This window comes from Myotis yumanensis, unplaced genomic scaffold (assembly GCF_028538775.1).
Source record: "Myotis yumanensis isolate MYYU_CA2020_CCGP unplaced genomic scaffold, mMyoYum1.0.hap1 SCAF_13, whole genome shotgun sequence".
Classification (NCBI taxonomy): domain Eukaryota; kingdom Metazoa; phylum Chordata; class Mammalia; order Chiroptera; family Vespertilionidae; genus Myotis; species Myotis yumanensis.
In genome coordinates this window covers 23,483,935-23,504,834 of record NW_027223764.1, presented here as the reverse complement: position 1 = coordinate 23,504,834, position 20,900 = coordinate 23,483,935, and the positions used below count along the sequence as shown (strand labels likewise).

The following is a 20,900-nucleotide window of genomic DNA, read 5'->3' as shown; positions in this document are numbered from 1 at the left end:
CAGGAAACCATAAAAATTCTAGAAGAATACAAAGGCAGCAAAATCTCAGACATATGCCAAAACAATTTCTTCACTGATACAGCTCCTAGGGCAGTTGAAACTAAAGAGAAACTGAACAAATGGGACTACATCAAAATAAAAAGCTTCTGCACAGCAAAAGAAACCATCAACAAAACAACAAGAAAACCCACCTCGTGGGAAAACATATTTGCCAACGTCATATCTGATAAGGGCTTAATCTCCAAAATTTATAGGGAACTCATACAACTTAACAAAAAGAAGATAAACAATCCAATCAAAAAATGGGCCAAGGATCTAAATAGACACCTTTCAAAAGAGGACATTCAGAAAGCCAAGAGACATATGAAAACATGCTCAAAGTCACTAATCATCCGAGAGATGCAAATCAAAACAACAATGAGGTACCATCTCACACCTGTCAGAATGGCCATCATCAACAAATCAACAAACGACAAGTGCTGGAGAGGATGTGGAGAAAAAGGAACACTTGTGCACTGCTGGTGGGAATGCAGACTGGTGCAGCCACTATGGAAGGCAGTATGGAGGTTCCTCAAAAAATTGGAAATGGAACTCCCATTTGACCCTGTGATCCCACTTCTAGGAATATATCCCAAGAAACCAGAAACACCAATCAGAAAGGATATATGCACCCCGATGTTCATAGCAGCACAATTCACCATAGCTAAGATCTGGAAACAGCCTAAGTGCCCATCAGTAGATGAATGGATTAGAAAGCTGTGGTACATCTACACGATGGAATACTATGCTGCTGTAAAAAAGGAATTCTTACCATTTGCAACAGCATGGATGGAACTGGAGAGCATTATGCTAAGTGAAATAAGCCAGTCAATGAAGGAAAAATACCACATGATCTCACTCATTCATGGATAATAAAGACCATTACAAACTTTTGAACAATAATAGATACAGAGGCAGAGCTGCCTCAAACTGATTGTCAAACTGCAGTGGGAAGGCCAGAGAGAGTTGGGGGGCAGGAGGGAGGGGAGTAAGAGATCAACCGAAGGACTGGTATGCATCCATATAACCATAACTAATGGACATAAGACACTGGGGGGTAAGGGAGGGCAGGGGTCTGTCAAGGGCGGGGGGGAAAAAAGGACACTTATGTAATACACTTTGTAATACTTTTAGCGAAAAAAAAAAAATAAAAAAAAAAATAAAGCCACTGAAAGTCAGCAAGTTATCACTGTTAAAAAAAAAAAAAAAAAAAAAAAAAATCTGGATTTCTTTGATTTATTATAGAGTCCATTTCTTGCCCACACAGAGGGAGCTCCTGCCAGAAAAGAGGGACCCGGGGAGCATATGTATAATTGGGGTATCTGGCCCAGCAGGCCCAGGCACAAGGCCCTCAGATGCCAGTGTCACCCCTCTGCACACAGCCCCTCCCACTCCCTCTCTTCTCTACTCATTTGGCTCAAAGCTGAGCAGGGTGATTTCTCTGTGTGTGTTTCTTTCTAAAAATCTTTGTAAATTTCTATGGAAAGTAATTTTGCCCTTGTTCTCAACTCTGCTCAGTGAATAACATTCACACCCTCACTTACCTGTTGCCCCGACTTCCTCCCACTCCAATCCTATCTGACACTTCTAACCAACAGACGGGAGGCACCCTTCTCTTCACCTTTGCATCAGGATTGTGAACGCTTTGGAAGCAGGGACCAAACTTTATCTTCTTGCATTACATATAATAAAATTCTTTAAAATTCTCTATATGTTTCTCATCCATTCTATTTAGTAACACAGGAGTTTGTTGCTTTTTGAGTAATAATGGTTAACATCAATTAAGCATTTACAAAATGCCAAGCACTTTACATAGATTTTTCTCATTTAAAGCTCATAATCACCCTATGAGGTTGATATTATTTGCATCATTTTACAGATCAGAAAACTGAAGATCAGAGAGGTTAGATAACTTATTCAGGACTACTAGGTAATTAGAGGTAGGAGCTAAACTCAATCCTAAACTAGAATTTAACCAGTGTGCCTCATTGCTTTCCTAGGATGTTTTGCTACTGTATCCTTTTTATCCTTTTATCCATTGTTTTAAATCTCTGGTGTGTTTGGTCTGAAAGGTAGTCCCAGCCAAACACTTTCTGTGCCTCTCCGTTTGAGCAATAAAGTTATCAAAACGGCTAACCACGACCCAGACTTGGCAATAGATGGATCTCAAGCCGGAGGGCAGCAATCTGTGACAAAGGCCTGATTGGTTCCTCCCTGCCTAATCTCAGGTTTCAACCTGGGCGTGCCCGTCAGTTCTCCCACCTATTCACTCCTCATTGCGCCACCCCTGCCTCTTGTCGGGGTAAAGGCTCAGCCCGGGGGAAGACTGGAAAGCTGTGCTCCTTGGGGGAATCCAAGGACCCGCAATGAGTTAGTTCCGGTTCACAGTCCCGGGGTTCATCTCACTGAGCAGAGGAATTTGCTTCACCCCCAAAGCGGATAAACACAAATCAGCTCCTTACAAAGAAACACCGAGTCTGAGGTCTGAGCCCTCAGAAAAACCCAGAGAAAACCTGAGAACTAGGCAGCGGAGCCGGGGGAGGCGTTCCCATGCTCGACCCCGCCCCTAGCCCCGCCCCACCCTCCTTCCGCGTTCGGGTTCCAAGCCCCGCCCCTGGTAAGCTGCAGCCAATCGGGGAGCCGCGACCCCACCGCCCCGCCTTCCTGCGGGCCGCGTCCCCGCCGGCAGTGACGTGCCCCGCCCCGCCCCGCAGCCGCGGGATTCAAACTCCCGGAAGCGGCGCTGGCACCGGAGGTGTGACCCGGCAGACGCGAGCTCCGCTTTTAGCCTCGGGAGCGGGCAGGCTGCTGGGCGGCGACCGCGGAGGTTGGCGAGGGGCGGCCAGGGCCCCTAGCCCCGGGGCAGGGCCGGACCGCGAGGGAGGCGGGGTCAGAGAGCGCTCACCTCCGCTCGGACTCCATCTCTGCCCGCCCCGCCCGATCTAAGCCCCCTTTCCGGGCGTCTGCTTCGAGCCTGGCACCGGCTGGGCGCCTCGCGACCGTTGTGGTTTGGCTCCCTCCTTTCAGCTTTCCGGTGGGTATTACCAGCCCCTTACGGGCGGGCGCAGGGGCCAGGTGTCTTGGCCGAGGTCTTTGCTTAGTTTAGCATTTTGCCGGTTAATAATCGCTTTTGTCTAGTCTACAGCATCTTCATTTTAGAGAGAAAAAGCGCGCCTCTTTTTTGCAGCCTGCCCTTGCCTGTGTGCCTCCCCATGTGATTGATACCTTATGTGAGGATTTCCCAGGATTTGCCTCCACTTGCAGGTGCGGAGCCTGGAATCGAGGCCTGTGCGCTGGGCCGGGCTGAAAGGTTTCTTGGGTCACCTGTCCAGCTTGTCTCACGTCGCTCCAGGCACCTGCTCTTAGGCCCTGAGGGTGACAGAATTCAAGGTTAGGTCCCCAGTGGTTTGGCCATATTGCTTCTTTTCAATAGAAAGGTTCTTGTACTTAGCAAGTAGGTTATTTTACCTTTTCAAACCTGAGATTTGACGTTTAAAACTCAGACTTATAAAATATAATTGTGTTTTTATTTTTACAATTTCAGAGATGTCTTGTAGAAGCCCCAAAGATTTAATTAAAAGTAAATGGCGGTCAAAGTCTAGTAACTCCAAATCAGAAACTACATTAGAAAATGTCAGGGGGAAAACTGCAGCCTTACAAACGTCAGTGGATGAGATCACAGGCGGAAGAGCAAAGCTGACTGATAAAGAAAGACACAGACTTTTGGAGGTAAATGGCCTTAAAAACCCTTTCAATTGTAGTAAGCTTTATGGGAGGAAATGAGACACCGTTTTCCCAATAATGATATAATCTAGCTTTTCTGTTAGTTTACTAAATGTAAAAAATCATGTCTAACTTCAAAGTGATAAATAGAGTTCGGATATTAGTATGAGTATTTAGAAACCTATTTCATTGTGTATATTGGCTGCTTTTCAAGTACCTTTGTTTTCAGGTTCTTTTGAGATCATAGCATTACATACATTGGCATTTTGCATTCTTTTAAACTATATTTCAGGTTCCCTAATTTTCAGTTTGTTGTGGCATAGCCAGTAAAGCAGTTGGGAATTTATTAAAAATGGAAAGATTTTTAAAATGTAATCATTAATTTGGTTTTAATTTATTTTGTAATAGTACTTGTATTGTTAAAGTTAGAAAATAACTGGTTGGGTTTATTTAAATTCTATTTTATAGGCACATCATAAAACCAAATGGTTTATTATTTTTAACAACACATATTGAGATAAATACTTATTCAAGCATTGAGAAGTGGTCTGTCACATGAAGATTATTTTCCAATCTGGTGAAGGAATCTGACAGCTTCCCTGAGTTCTCTTTGTCATTCCACTTTTGACAAGCACTGGTGTCAAATCTCTGTTCCTTTATAATCAATTGAAACTAAACTTCTGTAACTTCTACCCATTTGTTCTAATTGTGCCCATTAAAGCTACACAGAACAAGTCTGCTTTTAATCCAATTGACAGCTTTTCAGATATTTAAGAAAACCTTGATTCCTCTTACTTTTCTGTAGACTAGCCCCATATTCTGCAGCTTTTCTGGCTTCTTATCACCCTGTCACTTTCCTGAACACTTGGTGGCATGTTCATTTTCCTTCTGAATCATGTACCCAGTACTGTACACAGTGGCAAACACAGGTTGAAATGGTACTATTATTGCCACTGATCTGGATGCTGTACCCATGGAAACCTAAAATTGTATTGGCTTTTTTTGTAACTAGCATACTACTACTGCCTTATCGTAAGCTTGTAGCTAACTAAAACCCTTCATCATTTTCACACAACCATTCAACTCAATTTTCCCCATTTTACGTTTCCCCCTCCCCCCCCCCCCCATGAAGTTTTTAGTTTTATGATGTTTTTAACCTTGTTAGCATGTAAAGTCATTCGTTTAACTTTTTCAATTATCTCTATTGGTGCTTTCTTCCTTATGCCAGAGCAGTATAACATCCATGCCTTCTTTATCCTTTAAGTCCTTGAAAATGTTGTACATTCCTTTGATGATCACTTTATAGATTGGATACTAAATCATTTATTAACAAAAAGCAAGTCAATGAATGCATTTTTATCCAGGTGTAAACATTCTGTAATTTTTAGGTTCTGTTGCTTCAAGTCACGTTCATCAATCAGCATGAATGACTAACTTTTAGCCTTGGATTGTTAGGACTCATATGATGGAGGGATGATGACCAGATACTCATGTGAAAGCCAGCTTTTCTTTAGCTTTCTGTCGCCACTCTTGACAAAGTTGGTTTCTCCTTTCTGTGTTTGTGTCTCGTCCACTTTATATGTATCTTAACTACAGCATTTACCATATTGCATTAATGTATTGATTTACCTCTCTGAGCATAAGACCTTGGCCCTGGTATCTAGTATAATGCTGACTTGATATGTAATAAATACTTCATAAATGTTTGTTGTAGTATATCATTCACTTTCAAGTTTGACCTGGCTTTGCTCTAAGATTCTTCTTAGTTTATATGTAGACAATTCAAGTTCTTGAAGCTGAGAGGGAGAAGAATGCTTATCATCTCACAGAGAAGGACAAAGAAATAGAGCGACTCAGACACCAGCTGAAAGCCACCTATAGTACTACTGCACTGCTTGAGCAGCTAGAAGAGAAAACAAAGGAAGGCGAAAGGAAGGAACAGTTGTTGAGATCCTTGTCTGAAGAGATAGATGTATTGAAAAAACAGTTGTCTATTGCACCTGCAACCACTGAACTTGAAACCAAACCATTTCATGCATCACAGGTACTAATAATTTTTTTAAACAGATTTACTTTCTTTCTGACACAATTGGTAATTCTTTATAAAGAATTAGTTCATGAAAACATGCTTGTCAAATGATGAAACAGTACAGTATAGGTTACTTTTCTTTTGGTAGCCTGGAACCCTCTCTATAAATAGTTATAGTTTTTTAATGGCTTCCTCCATGCCCCACACCATTGTTTTGCCCAAGGGAATGTTCAGAATACAGAATCCACTGTGTAAGACAGCGAAGAATACTTTATTGAGCTCTTTTTCCTGTAGTATGTTTCATCATGATAGGCTTCATTTTTGTTATTTTTCATATTTGAGATATAAAGTTACATTATCAAGTATGCTTTTCTTAACTATGCTTGCTTTTCCTTCCCTGGTGTTGTTTTAGAATTTGGTTTAGCAATTACACAGAAAGAGCAAGGATTGTAGGTAGGCAGATCTAAGTTCAGATCTTGGTTCTGCCACTGGCTAGCTATGACTGTGAACAAATTCCTCAACCTCTCTAGTCTTAGAGACAATGCTAGAATTCGAACCTCTCTCCCAAACCTCAATTTTCACATTAGTAAAATCAGGAAAGAATACTGGAGACTAAATGTAGTAATTACGTAAGTTGCATAGTGCCTGGCATATAGTAAGTGCTCAAGAAATGGTTTCTTACTGATCAGGGCTTTGATTCTTTTGGAAATTTGAACATCTGAATAATACTAATACTACAGCTATTAATACCACCTGTAGAAGAAAATCTGTAGCTTTCAGATATAATGTCTCCATGTTGTTAAGGTCTCTGTACTTGTCCACCCTTTAGAGTAGAGCCATCAGACCTATTCATTTATGTGTACTCTCATAATAGATGGGCAATTGAGTGTTTCTATAGATGAGTTCGAAGAGATTAAGTTTTTCTAGAGAATTTCCACAGAGCTGAAACTCATGAAGCATTACAGTCAGATCCAAAGTGGGTGGTAAAACTTTTCCTTACGGTTAAGAATTCCTTTCTTACCCTAGCTGGTTTGGCTCAGTGGATGGAGCATCGGCCTGTGGACTGAAGGGTCCCAGGTTTAATTCTGGTCAAGGGCACATGCCTGGGTTGCAGGCTCCCTCCCGAGTAGGGGGCATGCAGGAGGTGGCCAATCAATGATTCTCTCATCATTGATGTTTCTATCTCTCTCTCCCTCTCCCTTCCTCTCTGAAATAAAAATATATTAAAAAAAAAAAAGAATTAGTTTCTCCACTTTTGAAGATGGAAATGCAAATTTTGGTAGAAATGATCATTTAAAAAATGTATTCTTATCATTATGTGGGCTATCCACTATTAATTTCTGTATTATTCAGCATGTCTAATTGCTATAACAAACCACCTCCAAATTGTAGTTTTCTATAACAAATGTTTATTTTTCCCTCATGTCACAGTCTAGTGCAGGTTGGAATGGAGAAGTTTTACTCCACACAGTCATTCAGAGATCCAGGTTCCTTCTCCTTCCCCACCCTTCCTGTCCCTTATGGTGGAGTCTTCTATCAAATCCCTTTTATAAAGTTATGAACTAGAGAGAATCTGTGGAGAAGTGGGGAAGGGTCTGGGGCCAGGCCTGGTATTGGCATATATCACTGCTGCCTACATCCCATTGTACAGATTCAGTCTCGTGGCCGCACTAACCACAGGGAAGGCTGGGAAACTCATCTACAGTGTGCCCAGGGCCGAGGGAAAGGGGTCTGGTGACACATCCCTGTCATAGTTTCCACCTAAAGAACCAAATTGAGAGTGAGAAAGGGCTGCATATTATATTAGGGTCAGTGTTTAGAGCACCTTTGGAGAAAAAAAAATTTTTTAAGCTTCCTTGCCAGCATTCACACAAGTGAAGACTGGAATACAGCTTTTTATGTTGGCTAGTCTGGGGACCTAACAACCTCTTTCCCCTCTCTTTTTCCTTTATGAGAAAATGAAGAAAAAAAGACAAGTTATGTTTTGAGTTCCATATAATCTATGTGAATTAATAATAATTGTTTCTAACATAAACGTAATTCTAGAAATCAACTTTTTTGTTTGACAATTTACTATTTTCCAGATTTCATTTAAATAGCCCAGTTTTATTTTGTGTCCTTTTGGTGAAAACCACTGGGCTACTCATATGCACTAAGGGCTATTCCGGTGATCCTGGGGTCCAGCGGTCCTCAGAAGTCAAATAGATATGAAATCTCAAGGTTTCCAATGCGCTTAGGATATTGGCAGAAGGTCTGAAGTACCCTTCCCCCTGCATGAGGTTCACGAGCATGTATAAGGTCTGGATTTTGGGATGCCCCTGTGAAGTATAATGAGGAAGCTTCTATTACTACATTTATGATGTTAACTAATACTGGTTTATTTACAGACTGAGACTACAATTCACCGCTGTACCTCACCAATGAATAATATTCATGAAATGGAAATACAGCTGAAAGATGTAAGCTCCTTTTCCTTTTGTTAAGTTGTGGCTAAAAGGGACTAACTCATTTATTCTTAAATTTCATGGAATTTGACAGCATTGATGCCGTGAAAAATCTGTTGAGGTGGAGAACTGAGTGGTTCTAGGTTACTGCCTTTAAGTCTCTTTTCAGGTATTCAACAGGCCTAGTTCCTCTAATCATGGTCTTGTTAGGCTAGACCAGGGGTGGGCAAACTTTTTGACTCGAGGGCCACAATGGGTTCTTAAACTGGACCGGAGGGCCGGAACAAAAGCATGGATGGAGTGTTTGTGTGAACTAATATAAATTCAAAGTAAATATCATTACATAAAAGGGTACGGTCTTTTTTTTTTTTTTAGTTTTATTCATTTCAAACGGGCCGGATCCGGCCCGTGGGCCGTAGTTTGCCCACGACTGGGCTAGACAGTCCTAGAAATTACCCACCACTACCAAATACCTCAGCAGCAAATACCCCTTCTCTACCTAAATCTAATTTGCCCAGCTATTTTGTTATTATAATGTAATTTAAAGTTTTCTTCTCTCTTTTTTTTATCCATGCAAGATGTACTCTAGTTTGAAATTCTTCGATTAGAACCAGGATTTGCTTTCATAGTTTGAAAAGGAAAATACATTCTTTGTATACTCATTACTTCTTTTCTTTAGAATTTGATACAAGGTTATTTTCAATATATGGTGAAGTCATATTATTTTAAGCTTATGTCTTAAGTGGATTGGTAGGTTTCATTGGAAATTAAACAAATTGAGGACACAGGACTACTACTATTCACGGTGTATTATTTTTCAAGGTTTAAGATTAGATATACAAAGTATGAAATTCTTGATTTAATTATTAGGCCACTAGGTAGGCATTTTGATTTTAGAATATTACTGGTATGTCTACCCTGATATAAGTATGCTTTTAAGATTCCTGTTTTATTTCATCTAGCAAGTATACCTTGTAGTCTGTTTAACTTTCAAAAGAATAATTTAAATCTGTTGAGCGTCTGTATAGTGGGGTACTGTAGTACCCTCATCAAGGTAATTTACATAGAGGTAACTAAAATAAAGAAGAAACATAGTGTTTAACTATCAAAATAAGTTGTGTGTTTTTTTGTCTCATGTATTATCCCCAGCATCTAGAACAGTTGAAAGAATGACTGAATGGAATCTTGTGTGCATTTTACTAGTGTCTCCTTTAGCAAAATACTTGAACTTTAAAATGTTACATGCTTATATCCAATCTTTTTGTTTTGTTCTATCTCCCCAGATTATTTAAGGATTACATTGTACTTCTCTGCTCTGTTTACTTAGAAAGGCTTTTAGACAAATGGAGTAAAATTTAGCCCACCTCACCTTCAGATGGTGATCTAGACTGAGCAATGCTTCTCAGACCCCAATGTGCATATGAATCCGGGGGACTGTCATGAAATGCAGATTCTCATTATCTTGGTCTGGGGTAGAGCCTGAGATTCTGGATTTCCAACTAGCTCCAGTTGCTGCTCCTGCTGGTGGTTTGAGGGCCATCCTTTGAGAACCATTAATTTATCTTTGATAAGCAAGAGGAGTTTAGCTCTGGTTGTCACTTTGGAATCTGCAGATCTTACAGAGCAGGAGGAAAATTGTAGTTGGAGAATTTAGGGAGCAGGAGCAGGAATAGAGAAATCTCACTCCTCATAGTCAACACACACTCAACATTATTCAGCTTTTGAGAGAGCTCAGCAGTTCTAGTCCTGTACCCCTCCTCAAAGCTCCTGCAAAACTTCTGTGGAAGTTTGCCTACCTACTTTAAGATGAGCGTTTGTTATGCTAAAAGAAGCCCTAAAAAACTATGTTTACCTTTCTGAAGGCCTAATTGTATCAATCCTCAGCTACCACATAGGTCTAGCCGACATTTTGAAATAATTCCATGAAGTTCATGATGTGAACACTGTCTGATGATGTCAGCAACTTTCACACTAAATCAAACCAAAGAGCTAAAAGGCAGTTTCCATAGGCATTTCTTTCTTTCTTTTTTTTTTAAAATTTTGTTTTGCTCTCTTTTTTTTTTAATCTCATTTTAAAATATAGACTTTAGAGAAGATAGATAATTATTTTTAATTTTTTTATTGGGAAAAATTCAAATTCACAGCAAAGTGACAGGTATGAAAATGGTACATAAAACACCCATTAACCCTTTACCAATTCTATCATTGTTAATATCTTATCCCATTTTGCGCTCTCTTTCAGTCCCCCCAGTAAATATATCCAGACTTTTTTGGATATGGAGCTTAACTGCCTGTATCTTTAAAGAATAGAAATTCTTACCTGAAAGATGCCCTGATATATAATCAAAAACTTCCAGTGTGTGTCTTAGGACTTAACCCATCTCACCCCTCTAGAGTGAGATGCCAGCTTCTGGAGGAAGGGAGCCCCTCCTTTTACAGTTCACCTGTGACAAATGTAGGGTGACTCAAAAAGATCTGAGCACTTTGGAAAACATATTCTAGTGTGTGTTTTACTTCAGTGAGGTTATACCATGCGACTTTTTTTTCAAGAACTCTGTGCCATCTCCTCTGGCAGCCCTGAAGGATAGGAAGTTATTCATCCTGGCTGCTACTTCAACCACTGATAACAACAAATTACAACAGGTCTGGGATTAATTGTGACACAAGGGGCACAGACGAAGAACTTGTAAGATTATAGAAATAGTTATGGCAGCTTTATTACAAAGGGTTTGTGGATATAAGAAACATCCGAACTTGTAGAGAATTTTTGTATGAATTTATCTGAGCCAAACCGTCATGCCAGGAAGCCAGATCTCAAATCTTCGGTTGGCCAGAGACAGTTTTGCAGTTATTTTTATACATTTGGAACTAAGGAGGGAATTACTCTGTGAGTCATAAGAATTTTTCTGTGCTGGAAAAGACTACATCACTTGGGTTCCCTTCCCATTTTAAGATTTTGCTTTTTAATATTATTATTATGCTTATCACTGATTTTTGTATCTTTTCACATTGAGGCTCTAGAGAAAAATCAGCAATGGCTTGTGTATGATCAGCAGCGAGAGGTCTACGTAAAAGGACTTTTAGCAAAGATCTATGAGTTGGAACAGAAATCGGAAACAGCTGCTCATTCACTCCCACAGCAGATAAAAAGGACTGAATCAGAAGGTACTGGTATAATATGTTTTTTTGGAATAGGCCTGCCAGCATTTTCCCAAAGGAGAGATTCCTCAAATTTAGATTTTTATAGATACGTGTTAGAAAGTAAAAAGCAAGTCTTATTAAAATGGTGTTCTGAAGAAATACCATTTTGGCCATTCTGCTTTATTTTCCATTGTTTTCTGATAAAAGGGCATAAGACACAGGGCAAAGGGGAAACCTGGCAGCTCCAAGGCACACTGTATTTTCTCCACTGTGCATGTCCTCCTCTCCTTTAAAGCCCTTCTCCAACCTCATTCCTCCCAGAGCCGGCCTTGTCACCAATTACCATATCAATCCCAGGAGAAAGAATACATTTTGCAGGTGATACTACAATCATTTGAATATCACCATAGAATTGAGATGAAGTTTCTTATGAATGATGCTTTTTGCCATGTGCTTTACAATTTCCCTAACATTGCTTTCAATTGAGTTTCACAAGAACCCTAAGAGGTGGGGCAGAAAGATCATTACTCATTTTACAGGTGACAAGCTAGGGACAGAAGATAAACCCCATGCAGAGCACAGGCAAGGCTCATAATCTTGGAGCTCCATATTTGAAATTTTTTAAAATGAAGCTAATGCTAGAAAGAGAATATAAAAGGAATGTCTTGAGATAATTTAAAGCTGTTTATCCCTAAGGGGACAAAATTACTACACATGAAAGTAGGATTTTAGTTATTGGCTAAGTCTAATTTTTTTCTTTGGTAATATAGGTAGGGGTGTGTGTGTGTGTGTGTGTGTGTGTGTGTTATCAAAGTAATAATGGTTTGCTAAAATAATGTAATAGTACAGGAGGGTCCTGCTCCACCTTTCCCATCTCATCCTGTCTCTGTTTCCCCCTATCAGGGCAGCTACTGTTAACATTTCTATTTTTTAATTTGAGTTATTATCTCACCTATAAATAATTAGCTTATATCCCTATTTGTTGATTTATCTTCTTTAGACATTAGTGACTTTTCCTCTCCATAGAATAGTTATATTACTATTTTTTAGTTCTTCTAGTTATTAGTGTTGTCATTTCAAATAACATACCTGAACTTCTATTTTTGTCCTATCAAATATCAGCCCTATCTCTTGACTCCTCATCTTGTAAGGTAAGGAAATAATGTGATCTTGTTTATAGAAACGGGTTTATCTTTATATTTTCAGGAATATTACATATTTTATAAAGTGAGTTATGCCCTGCTGTGTTTGTCATAGGTTATCTTCAAGAAGAAAAGGAAAAGCATGACTACCATCTCTTGGCAAAAGCAAAAAAAGATCTTGAGGCTGAACGACAAACCATAACTCAGTTGAATTTAGAACTTCATGAATTTCAAAGAAAATATGAAGAAACCCAAAAGAAAGTTCATGACTTAAATAAACTGTTGTGTTCACAAAGAAAGGCAGATGTACAACATCTGGAAGATGATAGGCATAAAACAGAAAAAATACAAAGGCTCGAGGAAGAGAATGATATTGCGAGGAGAAAACTTGAAGAAGAGAAGAAGCGATCTGAAGAGCTCTTATCTCAGGTGAGCCTAACCAATAAGGTTGTCCATGATTCATAATTCAAGTTTCTCGTACTTACTAAGTGCAGGGACTATTTTGGCCACTAGGGAGCCAGGAAGGAACACAAGTTCCTGTTCCCTTTGTGGGTATTCATATTTAGAATTGAAACAGACCATAAACAAATTAAAGAAAACAGGGAAATATGCCAAAGAGAAATTGGGGGCCAGTGGAGGCCTCACAGAGGAGATAGTATTTGGACAAAGACTTGATGTCAAGAAGGAACCAGCATGGTGAGTGGCTATGGGAATTCTCTGCAGCCAGAGGAACTCATACACTTCAAAGGCTCTGAGAAAGGAGGAGGCGAGTATGGGGAGAAGCCAAAAGATGTCAAGAGGGGAATCAGGCTGATCCCAGGGCCTTGACCATGATACCGTGCTCAGGTTAATTCACGTGGCACGTTCCGTGTTCTCATTCTCTAGCTTTATGCCAGGATGTTGAAGGCGCTGAGTTTGGATTATTAGAACTGAATGCTACTTTGACAGAAACTCATTAAGCTAAATTTTGCTTAGCAAAGCACGGAATAATGGAAAGGACAGTATTTGGAGTTTATACCTGGTCTCTAGTCTAGGATGTGTGTGGCCTTAGGCAAATCATCTAGCATCTCTGACTTGCAGGTTAACCACATGTCAGATTAATACTTCTTGTATCAGGGCTTTTGTGAGGGTCAATTGAGAGAATGTAAAAGAGTTTCGCTAGTGATTTCTACTATTAGAATAGTAACTTTAAAAATCCTCCAAAAGCTGACGGGGAGTGGATCATTTGTAACATTTGCCATTTTAGTCTTCACCATGCTTACTTCTGCCTACCAAGCAGTGTTATTTGTGAAAGATTATACATAAATGATTGAAAATTTTGCTCCAACTATGTGGCCAAGGAGGTGAGGCACTGACAGCTGTTATCCTATTCAGAAATATTAGTAGATCAGATGTCAGAACTTCCTGGAAAGTGGGTGTGGCCACTGCAGAGTTCTGTGCCTCAGGGAGCTCTTAGCCTGGGTGGCACTGCTCAGCTGCTGGCATGAATAGCCATCAGACAGCCAGCTGGAGTGACGCACTCAGCTGAGCAGGTGGTGTTCTGGTTAGAGCTGTGAGACTAGTGAGCTGCTCATGCATCCAGGTCAAGCGACAAAAAGGTTGGCTGTGGCAACACTGTCTGTCTTTACACCCTACAGATCCAGTTTCTTTACACGTCTCTGTTAAAGCACCAAGAGGAACAAACGAGGGTAGCTCTGTTGGAACAACAGGTACTCACTGGGGTTGTTTCTAAATTCATTTTAACCCATTAGAAAATGGAAGTTTTCTCATCTTTACACTATTTTGCGAAGGACCATTTGAAAGCCTGTTGTCAGGCTCTGAAGTGAGACTGGCAATTTTCTTGACAGGTAGATGTTCACCTTGGCAAATTTTATTCTTCTCCAAATGGCTTCTGTAGTTTCTACTGTGGCCTAATGGAATCTCCCTAATAGGGCTACCTTATGACTTCAAGCACAACTCAAAGAGACACCATTTATTCTCAGAATGTAGACCAAAGGTTTTTAATACATTCCAAACCTGGAGCAGCCATCTCTCCCTTCTCCCCCTTCCACATAAAAAAAGTGGTGGGGGGAGATACCTATGCCTCAGGCATGGGCTCTGCTCCTTAGATCAAACAAGTCCTCCACCATAAACTTCTTTTTAAAAAAAATTAATTTCGTTTTATTATTGAATTTATTGGAGTGACATCAGTTAATCATACCATACAGATTTCAAGGATACAACTCAATGAAACATCATTTGCACACTGCATCATGCGCTCACCACCCAAAGTCAAGTCTTTTACCATCTCCATTTATCCCCCCACACACACACCCTCCTCCACCTCCTCCCACCTCTGTTTCCTTCTGGTTATCACCACACAGTTGTCTGTGTCTATGTGTGATATTTTTTTTCCTCCTTAATCCCTTCACCTTTTTTCATCCAGCCTCCCAACCCCCCTCCCCTCTAAGAGCTGTCAGTCTGTTCTATGTATCCATGCTTCTGTTTCTATTTTGTTTATTAAATTATCTTGTTGATTAGATTCCACATCTCACTGTGCTCAGATGAATTCTTGCTCTGATAGTATAACAAATGTTTGCTTCTTGTGCTAATTAAAAAGTGCAAGTATCCAGTCAAGAACTATACAGTTTATATCAGCTGTAACTATCTTGTTTTGGGCATTTCTCCAGATTCAGGCATGTACGTTAGACTTCGAAAATGAAAAACTTGACCGTCAAAATGTGCAGCATCAATTGCATGTAATTCTTAAAGAGCTTCGAAAAGCAAGAAGTCAAATAATACAACTGGAATCCTTGGTGAGTCTGGAATGGTTCAACTTAAAATTTATTTTCTTCTTTTTCTTTCTGCCCTCTTTCCATTTACTAGTATATACCAACCAGTTCCCAAACTAGGAGGCTACTGCTTAAAGAACAGCTGTTTCTCAAATCAACAGGCAGAGCCCCTGCCTCATTTAAAGCAAGTGACCTTGGAGCATCAGTGCAGAGCACTAGAAAGAGGATCACTATGTGCCTCTTGGTAATCATTACATTACTGGGGCCTAGGACCATCCCCACTCACCCTGGGCTGTCACTCTGGAGGCACTAAAAATACCCGGCCTGGGAGGAGGAAAAGAGCAAAGGAGGGGATTTTGTTTTTCTATTTAAAAAGAAAGAAAGAAATGCTCTTTTCAGGGATAATGGACTATTACTGTTAAAATACTGTTTTAAGTATATTGAATTAAGCACATTTTGTGGGTTACCCTGACACCTAATCTTTTTTTATTGACTTTATTGGGGTAACATTGGTTAGTAAAATGATATAGGTTTCAGGTGTACAATTCTGTATCGCTCCATCTGTATATTGTATTGTGTCTTCATCACCCCAAGTAAGTCTCCTTCAATCACTGTTTATGCCCCCTTTTCCCTCTGGTAATCACCATACTGTTTTGGGAACACACAATCATTTAAAAGAAAAACCTTTAAATAACATTGGTTCTAAGAGGAAATGGTTTTTTACTTACCTATTTTCATTTTAATAATAGGCTTTTAGACCAGACCGGTTGGTGCCTGTGTTTCTGTGTGTGTCCCATAGCACATATTTTACATATCATCCTAGTACTGCTGAGTATTTCAGATGGAGAAATGTTACAAATAGAATTCCTCACTTTTCAAGAGAGAAAAAAAGCAAATGTTTTTTAAAAAAACATTTGTAACTTCTTTACTAATAAAAGAAAATATATTTTTAGCTCTATCCTTTAGTATGTTACTTATTTTGACCATTTATAATATTTGAAATTTATCCTTCATTTCTGTTAATGACTTTCTCAAAATATAGGAAACCAGAGGGTATACAAAAGAATCCATTATTTTCCTGTACTTTCTTTGTATTCCTACTGTCTGTCATGATAAACTGCTGTAAAATTCTCATTTTTAAGCTTTACTGACTATCCTAAGTTCCTCAGAAAACATGGAAAAGGAAAGTCTCAAAGGTATTATACAATTAGTCATTTCTGTGTATAACTTGTTTGATCTGCATTCTGTGCTGCTCCTAATTCCATGTACTTCTTTATTGCTGAAGCGCTCCTCTTACGTAAGACTAGCAAATTTTGTCAGCCTTACACACAGGCCTACCTTTACATTCGCTCTAAGCATTTTTTAAAAAAACTGTCCATATAAACACCTAACCCCGGTACTTCCTGGGTAATCTGGGTAATTTCTATGTTAGCACCACAATACTGATGAGCAGAGACTCCAAAGAAAACCTGTCTGCAGGGCTGAAGCAGTTGGATCTGTGGAGTGGCTACAACTTACGTACAAATGGTGTTCATTTGACATTTGTTTTTCAGAGGCAGCTTCCTGAACTTGCCTTCACAGAGCCATTAGTCACTTTCCAAGGAGAGACTGAAAACAAAGTAAAAGTTGCCTCACCAAAAAGTCCCACAGCTGCACTGAACGAGAGCCTGGTGGAATGTCCCAAGTGCAATATCCAGTATCCAGTCACCGAACATCGAGATCTGCTCGTCCATGTTGAATACTGTTCACAGTAGCAAGAGTTCTTTATTTTTTATCAAGAGATTCAATACTGTATCTTATGTTAGTGAACGAACATTTTTAATTCTTTATTTCATTTGCCTGTCTACCCTCGAGACTCTGGCATAAAGTGTTTTACTGTATTTTTTGGGCTGCTGTGCATTTTCCTTGGCACTGATACCTACCTGAGATGGTTCATATTAGGCCTTAGTGTATGCCGAGATGGCTAACATTTTGCACTGTTAAAATACTTGATGAAGAAAAGATAGTTCGGGTAATTATTTGTGAATTAAATCTATACAAAGGCAAGCAAATATTTTGTGTTTGTGGGTTTTTAAAAATCGAAGGTAATTAACCAAGTATCTTACTGTCTTACTTAGCACTTTTATCTAAGCACTTGATATGTGTAAATATACCTACAATTGAGTCCATTGTTAAAAGATGGTGATACGTTCTCTTTTTTTCCCTTGCTATTATAGAATAGTTATTAGACAGGTTGAGAATGTTCTTGGTCTTTATTGCTGTTTACTGTTGAAACTGTAAACCTACCTATGTTCTAAGCACAAAGCAGATTCTGCTTAAGGAATACTTCTAAGTAGCCACACACACACAATATTTTCTGTCATATTAACTGGGTCTAACTTTATGGTTTTTTTGTTTGTTTTTTAATTATGTTTTATTGATTTTTAGACAGAGAGGAGAAGGGAGAGAGAGAAACATTGATGGGAGAGAAACATCAATTAACTGCCTCCTGCATGGCCCCCACCAGCGATCGAGCCCGCAACCTGGGCATGCGCCCTGACTGGGAATTGAACTGGTGACCTCTTGGTGCATGGGTCAATGCTCAACCACTGAGCCATAGTGGCAGGGCAGCTATAACTAAGTTGAATTTCATTAGCACATGTTGGTCAGCTAAAATTGTTAAAACGAATTTTAACAAAACCATCTAGCCCTCACATTTTAATCTGCAGGTATTTTATTTACTTATTTTTGGCACTCATAGCTGGCAATGTATTTGCTTATCTGAATATATATTTTTATACTTGTTTGTGTAAACCAAAAAATTTTTTATTTGGGTTTTCTAATATGCTTAACACTGGGCCACTGTTAGTAATATAAATGAGAAAAAAATAAAATTATTTAATAAGTTTTTATATGTCTAGCATGTATGTATATAAATATTCTAAGATTTCTACCCTGAGAGGAGTACCAGAGAGATTACAGATTAACATACAGTGTAAAGTAAGGTGAGGATACAATGGAACCAAAACCTACATTAAGCTCAGAAAAGTTAAGCAAAATCCCCACAATCATTAAAAAAAAAAAAAAAAAAAGACATTCTTGGGTCTCAAACTCCAAGTCAACTTCAACATCTATCTTCTTTCCACCATGCCAGAAGCCTTTATGAATTCTCCAAACGCCGTATATACTTAAGCAATATCATAACTGGAATCTGAGTTAGAAAAATGACAGAATACACTACCTGGTCTCCATCCCTCTTATCTGAATAGTTCTGCCTTTTCAAATCCCTCCACCTGGTTCCATTGACCCCTGCTATGGGGGTCCTCTGACATTTTAAATTTCAGCTCCAAACATTTATTAAATGCCAACTATGTATAGAAGGCTCTGGGCTAGGTATTAGTGACACAGTGATAATAGAATACAATATACTAGAAGAGACCAAAATCTAAAGAGGTAATATACTACACTATAGGAAGTGCTATAATGAATTTATATGTAGGATAGAGCAGTTTATTTATTTAAACCTTGCCTAATTCTAATATTGATTGAAAGTCTGACTCTTCAAAGATACAATTCTTATACTAAGATAAAATAAAAAAAGAAGTACGAAAAAGCAAGAGGAAAACAAGACTAAAGTAAAATGAAGCCACTCATAAGAATAGCTCCAAGGCAGGCCATGGAGTGCTTCTGACAGGTGAGCCCTGACCTTGGTGCTGAGCTTTGTAGCTATTAGCACAGAGAAACGATCCTGTACGCCATTCACAAGACTTAAAAATACAGCTGGTCTTCAAGAGAAATGCCCCTACTATGATCCTGGTACTGAGACTCCTCTAGTGTGCCTTCATAAAGAAACCATGTAACGTGAAGGTCCAGAGCCTCAACAACAATCTGATAAACAGCAGAGTTCCACTCTGGTTTCTTAATGTTCTTACGCGTAGGTGAAAACATCGTGTATAGAATCATGTCCATAATCCTCAAGTGCAGGCAATTCCATACTCTCCCAATAGGAAGCTCTCTGCTGTTGCCCCAGGGCAACTGTTAGGGATAGGCCCTAACTCAAAAGCCTGCCATCCAGCCAGCCAGCCAGCTGGACTGTGGAGACTGGAAAATGCACGCCTTCACCCAAAGAGGGCGCAGCTGCTCAGCTCCAGCTAATATTCCATGCTGATGCGTCCAATGTGACTAAACTTTCAGATTTTCCAAGAAAAATCTAGAAGTTTTAAATGTGAAATCTCCAAACTTCTCTAAATGTTGGGAAAAATTACTACTATGTGAGCCAAATAAACATTTCCAGTTTGTAACCTCTGTTTAAAGCATCTGGGGCAAAAAGAGTGGCTAGTTCTGCTGAGATAGGCAGGAAGCTGAGGCAGGCTCAGTCCTACCTGCTCTCTTAGGTCTAAGTTCTTCTCAAGTCCAGCTCATTCAAACACACCTGTCTGAGGGACACAGAGTGACTATGACCCTTTCTAACTGTCCTTTCCACCTGCCACCTACTAGTAGTTTTCTTGAATACACTCCCCAACCGAACTGGCTGGCTGCTAGCATGTCCTTGCTACTCTCTACTCTCCGAACCCAATAGCTGAGCGAGTGTCCAAGTTGGACTGGAACTGGGAGGTCATCCACTCTAGCATTTTTGGTTCAGGAAGTCCACCTCACCTCTAGAGTGCGTTGAAAATGTTGATTCTTTGGCCTCCCCCAGATTTCCTAAACCAGAATGTCTGGGGGACAGGGAGCATGTAATATGCATTCTTTACAAGCTCTCCAGGGCATTCTGGTGTTTTACTGAAGACTGAGACCCATTGAGCTAGTCTAACCTTGACTTCCTGATGAAACAGAATCCCGGAGAGGGGAGTGTCTTACTCAAGGTCACACAGTTGATCTGCAGGAGAGTGAGGGAGGCTCAGGCTCCAAAGTCAGTGGTTGTGAGAGCTCCTACACTTTGGCTAGTGTGCCATGATTCTAGCAAAATACATCATAAGTATCGTGTCATTATATCCACACAGAAACACTATATGGGAGTTTATATAACTGTTCCATTATAGAGATAAGGAAGCTATGGTTTAGAAAGCTAATTCACTTGTCTCAGGTCACATAGCGAAGACAGTGGTAGAGCCAGTACTGGAACTCGAGCATGTCTGCCTCTAGAGAAAGAGCTGTTAGACTTTATACTTTTCCATCATAAAGCCAGAAAATGTATGTGAAAGCACATTGCAGATGGGAAATGCTGTTCAATCCCCCCCATCTCCCCCCCCCCCCCCCCACACACACAGTGATTATAGCGTGGACAGGGAAGATAAGACAGTGACATGACCTACTTCCAAGAACTTCCGTTCACTTCATTCATCTATACACGGGTGGGGAACGTCTGGCCCGTGGGCTGTTTAAGGTTCAAGAAATCATCTGGTCTGGCCCTGCCAAGGCATTAGGGGAGAGTTAATTAAATATGTGACCAAATATAGCAGGCTAATTTTTAAGTTGGTAATTTTGCATGGCCCGTGAATGATGTTATAAATATCGAAATGGCCCTTGGCAGAAAGAAGGTTCCCCATCCCTGCTAGAACCACAGTCCTCATCCTCATTTGCAACTAGTGACAGATGCATTCAGATGCAAATAACAGAAAAGACTGGCATC

At 39.8% G+C, this 20,900-nt stretch overlaps 1 protein-coding gene across 1 annotated transcript; it reads left to right on the top strand.

Annotated features, from left to right (window-relative positions):
- The first annotated feature begins 2,991 nt into the window (after positions 1-2,991).
- Positions 2,992-18,119, top strand: CEP55 (centrosomal protein 55). The gene is made up of 9 exons (XM_070431881.1): positions 2,992-3,073; positions 3,584-3,768; positions 5,540-5,806; positions 8,179-8,250; positions 11,250-11,400; positions 12,634-12,947; positions 14,156-14,227; positions 15,188-15,313; positions 16,843-18,119. The coding sequence occupies exons 2-9, from the start codon at positions 3,586-3,588 to the stop codon at positions 17,041-17,043; spliced, it is 1,386 nt and encodes a 461-aa protein (XP_070287982.1). The 5' UTR covers positions 2,992-3,073; positions 3,584-3,585; the 3' UTR covers positions 17,044-18,119.
- Positions 18,120-20,900: the final 2,781 nt, after the last annotated feature.